Raw genomic sequence first — 13,421 nt, 5'->3', positions numbered from 1 at the left:
GAAATTTTTGACCCGACCGCCCTGACATTCGACCCCCGACCGCTAAGAAGGGTGTTGGCATGACACCCCAATGAGACATATGGTTGGATGCAGTATTGGAAGATGCACATTTTGGATTTGGTTTGAAGTCGATACGACCATTTTAGCGGGCGTTATTGCAAAAATAAGAATTTCGGTTTTTTGGTGACCTTGACCTTTGACCGAGATTCACCAAAAACGACAAGTGTCTAGGTTGGACCATGGCCGACGTCTGTACCCAGTTTGGTAATGATCGCTGAAACGGTGTGGCTGCTCCAGGGTAAACAAACACACAGACAGACAGACAGACAAACACACAGAATGACACACAGAATGACACACACAACCGACCAACATAATTGCCAAAATTCCGAAGGATTCTGGCAATTCACAAGCAGACAGAGAGGGGTGAAAAATAACCTCCTTCACCTTCGGTGGCGGAGGTAATTATCGGGTCCGGATCCGGATTCAGATCTCCACCAAAACTAAATCAATTCTTCATCATCACACACCTGTGTCCACTAAGTTTCATCCGAATCCGTCCACAACTTTTTGCAATGTCGTGAGGTCCATCATTTTTCACTCTATCTCTCAATAGTGAAGAACCACTGAAAATTTCTCATGGTCGGATCCGGATTCGGATCTTTACCAAAATCTAATCAGTTCGTCCTTGTTACACACCCAACCTGCCCACAAAATTTCATCCGGATCTGTCCAAACTTTTTGAGATATCCTGCATGCAAACAAACAAACAAGCAGACAGAGAGAGGTGAAAACATAACCTCCTTCACCTTCAGTGGTGGAGGTAAGGAAGCATAAAGTTGAGGAAAATTAAAATTAGAAGTAACATTGGAAAGATATAAAAGAAAATAATAGCAGTGGAGGTAGTAGTCATAGTAATAGTAGTAGTAATAGAAGCAGCAGTAGTAGTAGTTCTCGTCGTAACAGTTGGAGCTCATTACAATGCTATCCTCTCAGTAAAACCCTGGCATTAATCCATAACGCAGCAAATCCGAAATCCTCACTAAATCCAAGACAACAATACATGGGGAGCAAATCACAAGAAACCTTTACACAAGGCTCTTTATCCCAAAACATTCCAATTTAAATGTGTAAAATTTGGGAGATTAAAACTGAAGTTTCTTTGTCAATAAAAGCTGGTTTGGTGATTCGATTACATTCACGTGTTGATGAAAACTTGTTAAAAAAAAACAAACAAATAAACAAAAAAAAAACTGTCCAAACAGACAAGGGCAATCTGACAAACGTTTTTCTTTGGACAACAAAATAGATTGCATTTGGATCCTTCGGATCACACAGGCATCACACACCCTTTGTTTGAAGGATAGCATGATGGCGCATCATGAGGACGAGATGCAGCAGGAGACCGTGCCTATGCTTTTGAGACATCAGCACCACGAGCCTTGCAAATCATGACAAGATTGGAGCCGGGAGCGGTAATGGGCTGCAGTGGGTTCAAATCCTTTACATGCTGCTTTGAATGCATTACCAAATGTGCTGCTCCTGCTGTGTGTGCAATTTTTCACCCACTATTGTGCAATGCTCAATGGCACCAAAATTCCTCTCCAATCACATGCAGGGTATCTCTACGACCGATCTTTTTTTGGCTTCGTCCAGGGTTTGCTGCACGGACTCACGCGGTGTCGACGAAGAGGCAGTCTCTCTCTCTCTCTCTGCCGAGACTTCAAATGCGCCATGACAATAAACCGAGTGGGTTTTTATCATCAGTATGCTTAACACCAATAAAATGCCTGGTACAAACCCACAAAACTCAAACAGACGATCCTTTGTTTTACATTTCACAGGAGAGCGTGCTGCACCTCACAACATCCAAACTTTCGTAGGCGGTTGGCCGTCCGTATAGATCTGCACTTGAATGGTTCAACATTTCATTTCATAGGAATGGGCATGTTAACACCGATTGAATTATGAATTTAGAATAAAACTGATCGAATATATCAAAAAGACTAGAACGACAATCTTCGACGTCACGACATCACCAGATATGCCTCCGTCCACATTATTACATCATTAAACATACTTGTACCAAGGTTGATTTCAATCCCTCAACCGAGATTGAAAATATTAAATAATTATGGCTGCTAGACCCTGTGTCTGATCAGGATGAAATTTAAAACATATATTTCCCATGTCCACTCACTCATAATGGTGACGTTTCACATCACTTGATGAAGCAGTTCAAGGAAAGATTTTTTTTTTGAATTTAGTTCACACCATGTGTCCTATTAATTATTTGTGAACACCCTGGTATCCCCAAGGCTTGGGGAACGTGCAAGTGAAGTTTCCCCTCGATCTGTCAAGCAGTTCTGCGTAAGATGATGTAAAAATGTTTATTCTTCAAAAAAATCATAGCTGCCAAACAATGTGACGTCATTGGTGGAGAACTTTTGGTTCCTCACGGATAGGCGATCATACCTGTAAAGTTTCGCCTCGATCTGTTCAGCCGTTACGGAGAAGATTTTTGAAGGTTTTATGTTAAAAACAGCATGGCTACCAAACAATGTGACCGATGATGTCATCAATTTTTTGCCAATTACAATTTAGCCTGAGATGACCCTCAAAATTTTTCAAACTGATCGGATAAAGCATTTGACATATGAAATTATGACGTCATAAGGAAGCCACCACGTATGACATTGAAAAAAAAACAAAAAACACTCGTTTCCCCTGGGTACTTGTTCTCAAGTTCCAAGTTTCAAGCTTTTTTTTTTTCCAGGGAGCGGCTTTGGAGATACAGAGGTTCAAGGTTTTTCCCTTTTTTCCAACAAGGCTGCCACACCATATGACCAATGATGTCAGAGTCATCACAAAAACATTCTCCATGAGTAGTCGCATCTGTGGTGAAAATTTTATGAAATTCCTATGGTGAAAAAAACCACCCATGCCGCCCCGCATCCATACAACCACGCTTCGATCGGACACCTGACCCATGACATCCTCTTTTTCAAATCAAATTCAGAATCATGTCTTTGGAGTTTTGCGTTGATCGGATTAGGCTTTTTGTCAAACATGGCTGCGAGATCATGTGACCGATGATCTGAAAATTTTCAACCAATATTCCCCATGCCAAGTCGATCACATTAAAAAAACAAAAATAATTTCTCTGAAACCGCTTTGTTTTTCAATGCAAAACTTTGCAGTGATGATCCACTACTGTTGCTACAAATATTTTATTTAACAATGATCTCAGTCACATGATGTGGTAGCCAGTTGGTTTTAATGAAATAATTAAACAATCATTTCTCTGAAATCGTTTAACCGATCAATACGAGACTTTGCAGTTCTGATCCACTGCCCTTGCTGCATGCATTTGACTTTAAAATGGCATCATCAGTCACGAGGTGTGGCAGCCACATTGTTTTCAAGGAACATATTGTTACGTTTGAGGGGGGGGGGTATGCATTCAAAGGGTAATTAGGATGTTTAATTAGGTATGCCATGCTGTTCGAGTTTACCAGGATCTCGATGTAATAAATAGCAATTCAGTGGTGATAAGTTGTCTAGTAAATGTTCATTTCTTCAAGGGGGGAGATGATAATTGTCACGTAATTAGATAGGGACACGGGATAGGGTAAGTGTGTCTGCGTAAACCCCTTTTTGGTATTCTCTGGAGACTGGCCGTGACGTCACAGGACAGTGCAGCGGATGGCTCCGCCCCGTGATCACGATTGGCGGAAGGCGATGGCGGTGGGCCAATAAACGGCTCGATTGAAGTGACGAGGACAGAAGGATAAAAAGGTTCTGTTTGGGGTCGAAAAGGAAGAAGAAGATTACAAGCAGAACGATCGTGTTTTTTTGGTGTGGAAGCTGTGGCGGCAGAGAGCGTCCTGGTTGCTGTGCTGAGTCGATCGTGCTCTTGATTGTGTCTGGGAGCCTTGCCGAGCCTCGCCTCGCCTCGGTTGGCTCTGGGGTTCTGCTGACTCGGAGTACGGGGTCGGGCAGCGGGCGGACCTGCCTCCCTCTCCTGCTCGCGGCTTGGCGCGGGAGCTGGTTCCCTGGCGGCTGTGGGCAGACTTGGGCCAGGACCAGGAGGTCGACAGCACCGCGGTTTCTCCTGCCCCCCCTGGCGAGAGCAAGGCCGGCTCGTCCGGCGCCGATCCAGGGACAGTTGCGTCCACACCACGGTCCAGCCTGACCACCAGAGATAGCTACGTTTTGTGTGTGTGTGTGTGTGTGTGTGTGTGTGTGTGTGTGTGTGTGTGTGTGTGTGTGTGTGTGTGTGTGTGTGTGTTTGGCACCTTAGAGGGATTGAGAACTGTATATTCATTGGAATTGTCTGTGTTTTTTCCCCACGCCCGATCCCACACCATCCCGTCGAATCGCCCCGGATCCCTCTTCTTGCCGAGTCTTGTTATTTCTGGTAATTATAAAAAACAAATAAACATCATCAACTCAGTGAAAAGTGACTCGTGCCACCTTCCTCGTCCCGTTTGCGGTAGAGCGATTAGAACCGCCATGTTTGGGTTATAAACAAATAAATCGCCTCCATCGTTTCGGCTCATTCTACGTTGGCGGGACTGTTCAAGTCCCGTGGACATCACAATATTCTTTAAAATCAAAAAAATTCTGCATGAGTTGCATCTATGGTGAAAATTTCATGTCAATCGGATAAGCGGTTGCAGAGAAAACAGAGCAAATTTGTATGTGCATACGTACGTACACATCCCGAAAACATAATGCCACCGGCGACATTGTCACCGGAGGCATAAATAAATAATTCCATCAAATAAGTCAAAAATAATCATAAAATCAAAATGAAAATTATTTGTGGCATCTTGCTTGCTGCTCAACAAACATGTGCACTGCTGGCTATTCCAACAACCGTAGGAGGTCGTGGCCTGTCTATAAATTAAAAGTATGATCAACATTGCATGAAAATATGAAATGTTGCACTTCTCTCTTGTCTAACTGTGTGGGGCAGGAGTCATGGTCACCTTACATTCAGACATCGTTCTGGTTCTGCGATCGACAATGCCTCTCGTTATCGCACTTGGCCTTGGATATACCTTTTGCTATAGAAGCCGAGTTTCAGCACCAAAATTTATTTCTCTTTCACGTCTCTTCTCCATTTATGCTCATTTTCTATGCAAGATCGAGGCTCATGGAAGAGCGAGCTAACACAGGGTAAAAAGGCAATGAACTGAATCTTCTTCTTCCGTATTCTGCACATGGCTGTAGATAGCAACTTTTGCTGGGTGCATGGCTCTGTCGTTGATGCACTGCTCCCTGTATCGTCAGGTTCACGATGTTTTTTTCGTTCAAAATTTTTGGACATTAGCAAAACTATACATTTTTGGAATTTTCAGAGCATGGGGAGTCCAAAAGTTAATGTTGGCATTTGTGTAGACACCTGCATGGCCGCCATTTTGTATTTTCAAAATGGCCACCATAAAATACATCATTTGTGCTATCACAGCTTCCAATCAACCTCGAAACATAATTAAATAGGCTAATCCTATGATCAAGAAAACCACTGGTGGCATCATTGGACTTCTAATCCTAATACGTGCTTCACTTTTCGGAATTTTTATCTCTCCAGAGGTCGGTGATACCAGGGCGTATATATGCCACTGAGTGATACAAAAAATATTCTGCTCACATCTTCAGACCTATAAACGCTTCATTCAATATGCCTATTCTATGTTTCCAGAGACAAGGAATCCACTTGTAGTATAGCTAGACTCCTCATTATTCTAACACGCGATTCATTTTCAGGAAATATGCATCATGGCAGCAGTTCCGTTCATCTGACTAACACTGGATGTTGTTCTGTACTTTCAGGGCATGATGATGGATGAAAGCCTTGATGACGACAACTCCAAAGAGCGTGTCGACTGGAAACTATGCATCTTCTGTCAGGAGTCTAACACTAGTAAAGGGGCAGTTGTTCTGAATCCCAGGACCGAATCCTACCAGAAACTACTTCATGTGGTGACGGAGCGACCCGGCATGATGTACATGATGCACAATTTTTTGCAATTCAAAGACGTCTCCAAGGATATACCAAATAAATGCTGCTGGACAAGGAAACAACATGGCATCGAAGCTTCTATTCTTCTGCCACAAATCAGACAGAGTTACAGCGAGCCAGAGACCACTTTGAGCATTCGATGTCCTCAGGACGGTATGCCGTAAAAAAAACGTGGCTATAAAAGATCAAGCCAGAAATGGAAGCAGATACACCAGGAACATCAATGCCATTCACAAGATCTGCGACAAAACCTTTGTCAAAAGTCCAGTGCATCTTCTGTCAATCGGATAACGGTCAAGCTCTCTTCACAGTTAGAACCGGGAACTCAAGGAAGGCACTCAGGCAAGCAGTATAAATTTCCCAAGATCCAGTGTTGATGACAAGATTAAGCAATGCAATATCGCCATGTGATGCCCATGCAATATATGTCAGATATAACAAGCTGTGCTGGACACAACATGTGTTCCATGTCCTCAGGGATCATACCAGTGACAAAGCCAAATCCATGACGGCAGATCTGCCCCTGCAGATGTCATGCTTGATCAAGTTAATCGATCTCGTTGACATATAAACTCAAAACAAAGCATATCTCCTCATGGACGTCATACAAAAAAACATACATCTCCTTGCTTAAGGGAAGTGAGGAGGCACAGAAGCACACACCAACGCTGACAAGACAATGGCTGAAGGCTAAGATTCTTCAAGATTTACCAAGTGTGAAGTCCGTGAGGCAGAAAGACAGACAAAGGCCATCAGTTCTTTACTGCCCTGAAGCCTGTGAAGAAACTATGGTCCACACGTCTATGATACAAGACCATGCGAGTTTAATGGACAATACAAAGATGTTATACAAGACAGCTAAGATAATATGCAGAAGTATTGCGAACTTCACTGACGAGAAGAAACAGTCAGACATGGTGACCGTATTGAACACAGCAGAAGACGTTCCACCAGAGTTGACAGCCATATATGTTGGATTTTGGTGACCCGAAGAGGAGTTGCAAACAGAGATGAGGCGCAGGACAGTGGACCAATCAGCACTGACATTAAGCCAGAACATCATGTATGCTTTCAAAACCAAAAGGCAGGTGCAACACCGACCCAAGCAGGCGACGGACACATTCCGGACACAACATGCCCAAGAAAATCCATCGGGAACTACGACTTTACTCTGACTCACAGGGCATTGTTTGCCCCAGATGGATCCATCCTTCCATGTACTGACAAGTCGAAGCTCATACATTGCCTGGAAAAGCTGGAAAAAAAAACCAATGAAACCCATCAGAATGCACAAGCACCAGCATCTGAGGAACATGTTGGTGAGGCAGAAACATCTTCAGCACCCTCTGAGAGTCCAAAAATTGCCATTGTGGATGGAATGGTGCTCATCCAACAGATGGCAAAGAAACCTGGGACAATCAGCACAGTCAAAGATCTTGGCCAGCACTTCAATGACAGCCTCCTGGTGTTGACAGCAGATTTCGACGATGTTATTCTGGTCTTTCACACCTACAAAGCTGACTCGTTGAAGCAGAAAACAAGGAAGAAACAACGACAAGGCAAACATCCCATTCAGTACCAGATTGTTGACGACACAAACATTAAACACATACCAATGGGACGCTTCCTATCTCATGAAAAAACGAAAGCCGATCTAACTGAATACCTTGCACAAGCAGTACTCAAGAATAACGTAAACTCCCAAAAGTTAGTCATCACATCAGCATCAGGCCACACAAGAAGCAACCGTGACATGCAGTTTGAAGATAACAACCATGAGGAGGCTGATACATTGGTGATCTGCTCAGCAGCAGCTGCATCACAGCACGTCCTGAAGCATGGATGGTCTTCTTCAGCCCAGATACCGATCGATGTCTTGGTTCTGGCTGTTGCACACTGCAACAAGCTCTGCAAACACACTGCGATATGTATGGTATCAGGTACTTTGGAGATTGAGCTAATCTGGAGTGCACTGGGATGAGACAAGGCAGCAGCGTAACCGGTATTCCACACATTCACTGGAGCAGACAATGTTGGAATATTCTCTGGAGTCGGCAAAACCAATTGATTTCAACAGTACATGAAGGTTGACAGGGACATCATCTCAGCACTGATGAAACTGACAGAGGAAGGCGACCTAACACAGGAGGTGAAGGATGCATTGGCCAACTTTGTATGCTTAATGTACTGCGCAAAGGGCATCCATATAACAAGTATTCCTGACCTAAGGTGGCATCTGTTTTGGAAACATCTGGCAGAAAGCAGCAAGTTGCCTCCCACAGTTGGTGCCCTTGAGGAGCACATTGAACGAGAGTAGGGTGTGGTGCCAAGCCACTGTGATGTGGCAACGTCTGTTCGACCCACCAAACATGGCTGTTATCAGAATGACCATGGTGAGATACTATCTACCACCACGAAGGTTCCACCTGCACCACAGGCCATTGTACAGTTGGTCAGAGGTCAGTGTAAAGCCCATTGCACAACCCAGAGGTGTTCATGCAGGAGACACAACTTGGCTTGCACAGACCTTTGTTTGTGTGGAAGTGACTGCGAAAATGATGCGGACTGTAATGCTGAAAAATGACACACAGGAGAGTGATGAAGATCTGTAAAAGCATATTCCTGAACGATATAGACTGAGTAGATCATATGTATAGAACTTATAGTTCAACCTGATAACAAGGCTGCTTTATTGCTTTATAAACCCACACCTACAACTTCAAAGGACTTGCAACATGAATTATGTTATACAGTTATATCACAAATATAAAGACAATGGTTTTCAATGATCATTGCTTGTTGCTTTTCTATAATCCTGAGCACTATTTTGAGGCATTTATTGGATTCCTTGACCCAGAAAACATATGATTAGCATACTTAATTAAGTTTCTGGATTGACTTGAAGCCGAGATAGCACAAAATATGTATTTTATGGTGGCCATTTTGAAAATCCAAAATGGCGGCCATGCAGGTGTCTGTGCAAATGCCAACATTGATTTTCAGATTCTCCATGCTCTGATGATTCTAAAAATGTTCAGGTTTACTCATCTCCAAAAATGTTGAACAAAATTATATTTGTTAACATAGTGGACCTGACAGGTTAATGCAGAAATTTGTAATTTGTTCAGCATCCTGGCGATAGCTTGCTCACTCTTCACGAAGGACACCATGGGATCTCTAACATCTACCAACTAATGTCAGCAGATGGATGCCTGTTTAATGTCCGTCTGAGATCTCGCCTGACTGAAGTATCACACATTGATGGATCACCTTGCCTGCAAAACACCAGGTCGGCAGTTAATAGTGGTGCTGGGACCTGGAATGGGGAAAAAATAAAAAAAATAAAAATAAAAACTCGGTTCACCTCCGGCTTGGAAATTTGGGCAAAATCTTTTTCGCAGTACCGGATAAGTTTGACAAGTTATTTTTTTGTTTAATTTTTGAATGATCGAGACTCGTGGAAGACCTAGAATTGAGTGTATGTAAATCTGTCATATGGTCTCAAATTAAACTGGATTGACAATTATACCTGGCCAAAACACGACGACGTCCCACACAGGAATTTGTTGCGATTAGTTACTTGATAGTGCAATGTTTATTTAAATTCCTTTCATCCTATAATCTATATATAGAAGGAGAAAGTTTCTGCTTCACACTTCAATCTAAAGGGTTTCTCCTGTCAAAGAATATTTAAAAGGGGACCGTTGGAAAAGCATTGTCGTTTTGAATCGGACAAAGGTGGTTTACTTGGTTGGAAAATGATTTACTGGGTGACTATATCGTTTTATAATCTATTTACTTGCTTAAAATATAATCGGTTTACTTGCTTGGAAAAGTAAGAATCAATATATTTGGTCATAACATCGTTTAATAATCAATATACGTATTTGGTTGGAAAGCTAATAATTGATTTACTTGGAACAAAAATTTTAGTATAATCATAAACTGGCCAGTTTAAAAATGCTCTTTCAGAGTTTGCAAAAGGAGCACCAATGGTTTCTTCATCGTGGTTCAAGCAGACACATTTGTGATTCTATCAGATTAGGAACTCGTTAGGACCCGGCAGGAGCACGATGACGACGACGATGACAACCACCGCACTTGGTAGAGGGCATCCCTCCTCCAGGCTGAACAGTTCACATTTCCGATCACATTGATCGGCCAGATCTGGATCTGGACCTGAACCAAAATCAAATCAGCTTGTCCTCATCACCTACCCAACTCATTCACCTCGTTTTATCACAACTCATCGACAACTTTTTGAGATATCGTGCTCGATATCAATTTTGGCCCGACCTTTCAATGGTGAAAAATCACTGAAAAAAAAATTATGGTATCCGGATCTTCACCAACATGGAATTGATTCGTCCCGTCACACACCCAACTTGTCCAACAGGTTTCGGCTGAATCTGTCCTCCATAACTTTCCGCCGGTCCACCTACACCCCCTTCTGGTAAAACTACCAAAATCACGAATCACTGCTCACCTTCACTCTTTCATTCCTTTTTCCCGCCTTTGGAATAAACTCCCTCACTCTGTTCAATCCCATTCTTCCCTCCAGCTCTTCAAAATAGCTGTTCATCACCACCTCTTATCGTGCCCCATTCAAATCCTCGATCTTTTCTACCCCCGTTAACCCACCCCAAGCCCACCTCCTTCAAATTCCCTGCTTTCCTTTCCGAAAGTCCCTGTAATGTCCATCTTGTATACCCTGTGTTCCCCACCCCATCACTCTCCCTTCCACAGATCTCCTAATGTCTCTGTTCCACACTGTTTTGTCCTTCCCTCTCCTGTCCCTCTCGTCTCATGCCCCCTTTGCTCTGCGTTGTGTGTTAGCTCTCATACGAGCCTCGACAAGGTATACAAAAAAAAACTTTTAAAGATATCCTGTTCACAGAGAGACAGACAGACAGTCAAACAAATAGACAGACAGACAGACTGGGTGAAAACACAACCTCCATCAACCTTCGGTGGTGGAGGTAACATGAACATTGAATAGCACATCCTCTTCATGTAATAACGCAGATTTCTACTGCACACACACTTGCAAATAGCTGCAATTATTTCATTCCATGTGAAAGGAAAATATCCGAGTCCTTTTCCGAGGTGACAACCAAACCCGGCTTGATTGCGACTCAGCTTGGAAGCGCAACTCGTCGAGTTCAAGTTCGGGAACTCTGTTCGGATACATCATGAGTTGATAGTTGGGCTGCTATCCGAACCCAGATGAGACAGCTCAGAAGCAAGTGTGCATGCATATCTCAAGGATTTACCAGTAAAACACAAATACAATTTGTAGAATCAAAATTAATTTGACCAAATAACCTTTGAGCACAGTTAAAGCGAAATCATAACTGCATGTTGCAAGAACCAGCTATCAATTGAATTTTCATTTGTTCATTATTATAATTGTCCCAGTGATAAAATAAAATGCCATGCTTTCCATATGAACAAAACAATTGGGCAAATCAAAATAATCACATGTCCCATCACCCTTGGCTCTGCTCCTTACCGGAGAGCATCTGCTCCATAGGTGTTCACAACATACAACGGATCTGGGTAGTTCTTTTTACGCTTGCTCATTTTTTGCCCATCACTGCAAAAGACCATAATAACAACATAACGTTTCTGAGTTGGGGAAATTAAAAAAACAATTCAAATAAAAAAAAGTTTCAACAACAACAAATCAATGAATTATAAAAAGAAAAGCAAACTAGCAGGAAAATAATGGTGACATCATAAACACATCAACGGAACAAAATCTTCACAAAACCCTTTCAACATTTACGTTATTGAAGAAATGTGAAAAGAAAAGAAAATCTTTCACTTCCACCATCTTTCTTGGACTATCATGCTGTGTTCGAGGCATTCCCAATGGGGGCCTCCAAGTTGGCTGGGACATGCCTGCGGGCAGTTTTATCCATCAATTAGAATTTCAATGTTACTCACAAACAGAGCGACTCTTTTAGGAAGGTCTACCACGAGGAATTTTCTATACAAACAAATTCAGCCTAATTCTGATTCCAGCTTAGTCACAATCAAAATGGAGAGAATTTCAAGGAATTCAAAGGGATGAGCAACCACAAAGGTCAAGTTTTATCTATCGAGACACACCTTCAACATGGTGGCCGAAATGTCACTTCCTCCGAGTCCTTTAAGAACCAAAATCCTTTTTTACTTCTCCACACATCATAAGGTTTTTGTGAAACGTTATCAACAATCGCAGAGGTGAATGTGATTCCCACCCGGCAGCCTGCATGCTCCAGGGCATTTAATTGCATTCCGAGACCCCAGTAGTCAAGCTTTGTTTTGAGCAAGCCTTGGCTTGTGGATATTTATGAAGAGAAGGGGATGGGAAGGGGAGGGGGGAAGGGGAGGGGGGGGGGGGAAGAGTTGGATTGAACGAGAGCTTTATTTTTTTAGGTATCCCAATGTCAAGGCTCGTGCAAGAGCTAATGCACAGAAACATACAACAAGGCAGGAGACAAGAGGGGTGGGAGAGGGAAGCACAAACTAGTGGGGAACAGAGACAATAGGAGAGCTGTGGAAGGGAAAAGGGTGGGGTGGGGTTCACGGGGTATACAAGATGCACACAACAGGGATTTCAGGAATGAAAGCAGGGAATTTGAAGGTGGTGGGTTTGGGATGGATTAACGGGGGTCGTAAAGATCAAGATTTTGGATGGGGGAAGATACGAGACGGTGATGAACAGCTGTTTTGATGACCTGTAGGGAGGGATGGGATTGAAGAGTGTGTGGGAGTTTGTTCCAGAGGCAGGGAAAAAAAAGGAAAAAAAGAGGAATGAAAGCGTGAAGGTGAGCAGTGATTCTTGATTTTGGCAGTTTCACCAGAATGGGGTTTTTGGCAGACCTTGAGCGCCCTGTGGAAATATAGGGGGGGGGGACAAATCACAGACAGAGCGGGGGGGGTGGGTGGGGGCAAGGCTGGAGAGGAGATTGTAGATGACAGAAAGACCACCGACCTGCTTCAGTGAGAGAGTGAGAGACCCAAGGACTCAGCTCATCACAGTAGATACAAATGATCGGAAAATCCTTGGTTTCCACAGCGTGAAATTCAGCTAAGTGTGAGGCAGGAACACCATCCCGTAGTGGAGAGCAGTACTCCATCAGACTGTGGATGAAAGCTTTGCAAGTGGATGGAAGCTAAGGAGGGCAAAGGAAGGCCTTTGCACGATGTAGGATGCCCAGTCGGCGACTGGCTTTGGAGGCCAACTTGGAGATGTGGCTTTCCCAGGAAAGATCGGGACAGATAGTGAGTCCCAAAAGCTTGAATGAAAGGACTTCTTGATGGAGATGGTGTTGAGAAAGTGGATTGGGGGTGGGGGGGGGGTACCAGACGGTTCTTTCAGAGAGACCTAATGAGGGTGTGA

The 13,421-nt window shown here is 43.3% G+C and overlaps 1 protein-coding gene and 1 pseudogene across 6 annotated transcripts in view; one reads left to right on the top strand and one right to left on the bottom strand.

The window, feature by feature from the left end:
- IARS1 (isoleucyl-tRNA synthetase 1) overlaps positions 1-13,421 on the bottom strand; it is a 260,077-nt gene that overhangs the window by 94,322 nt on the left and 152,334 nt on the right. For all 6 annotated transcript variants that reach the window (XM_085899498.1, XM_085899496.1, XM_085899500.1 and 3 more), the window contains one exon: positions 11,544-11,627. In XM_085899498.1, coding sequence (XP_085755624.1) covers positions 11,544-11,627 — 84 coding nt within the window. The remainder of the gene's footprint in view (positions 1-11,543; positions 11,628-13,421) is intronic.
- LOC147019173 (uncharacterized) lies at positions 5,002-8,875 on the top strand (annotated as a pseudogene).

This window comes from Eptatretus burgeri, chromosome 10 (assembly GCF_056783735.1).
Source record: "Eptatretus burgeri isolate ZD-2024b chromosome 10, Ebu_testis_v1, whole genome shotgun sequence".
NCBI lineage: Eukaryota > Metazoa > Chordata > Myxini > Myxiniformes > Myxinidae > Eptatretus > Eptatretus burgeri.
Note: the sequence above shows the minus strand (reverse complement) of the source record. Positions and strands in the feature narration are given on the sequence as shown.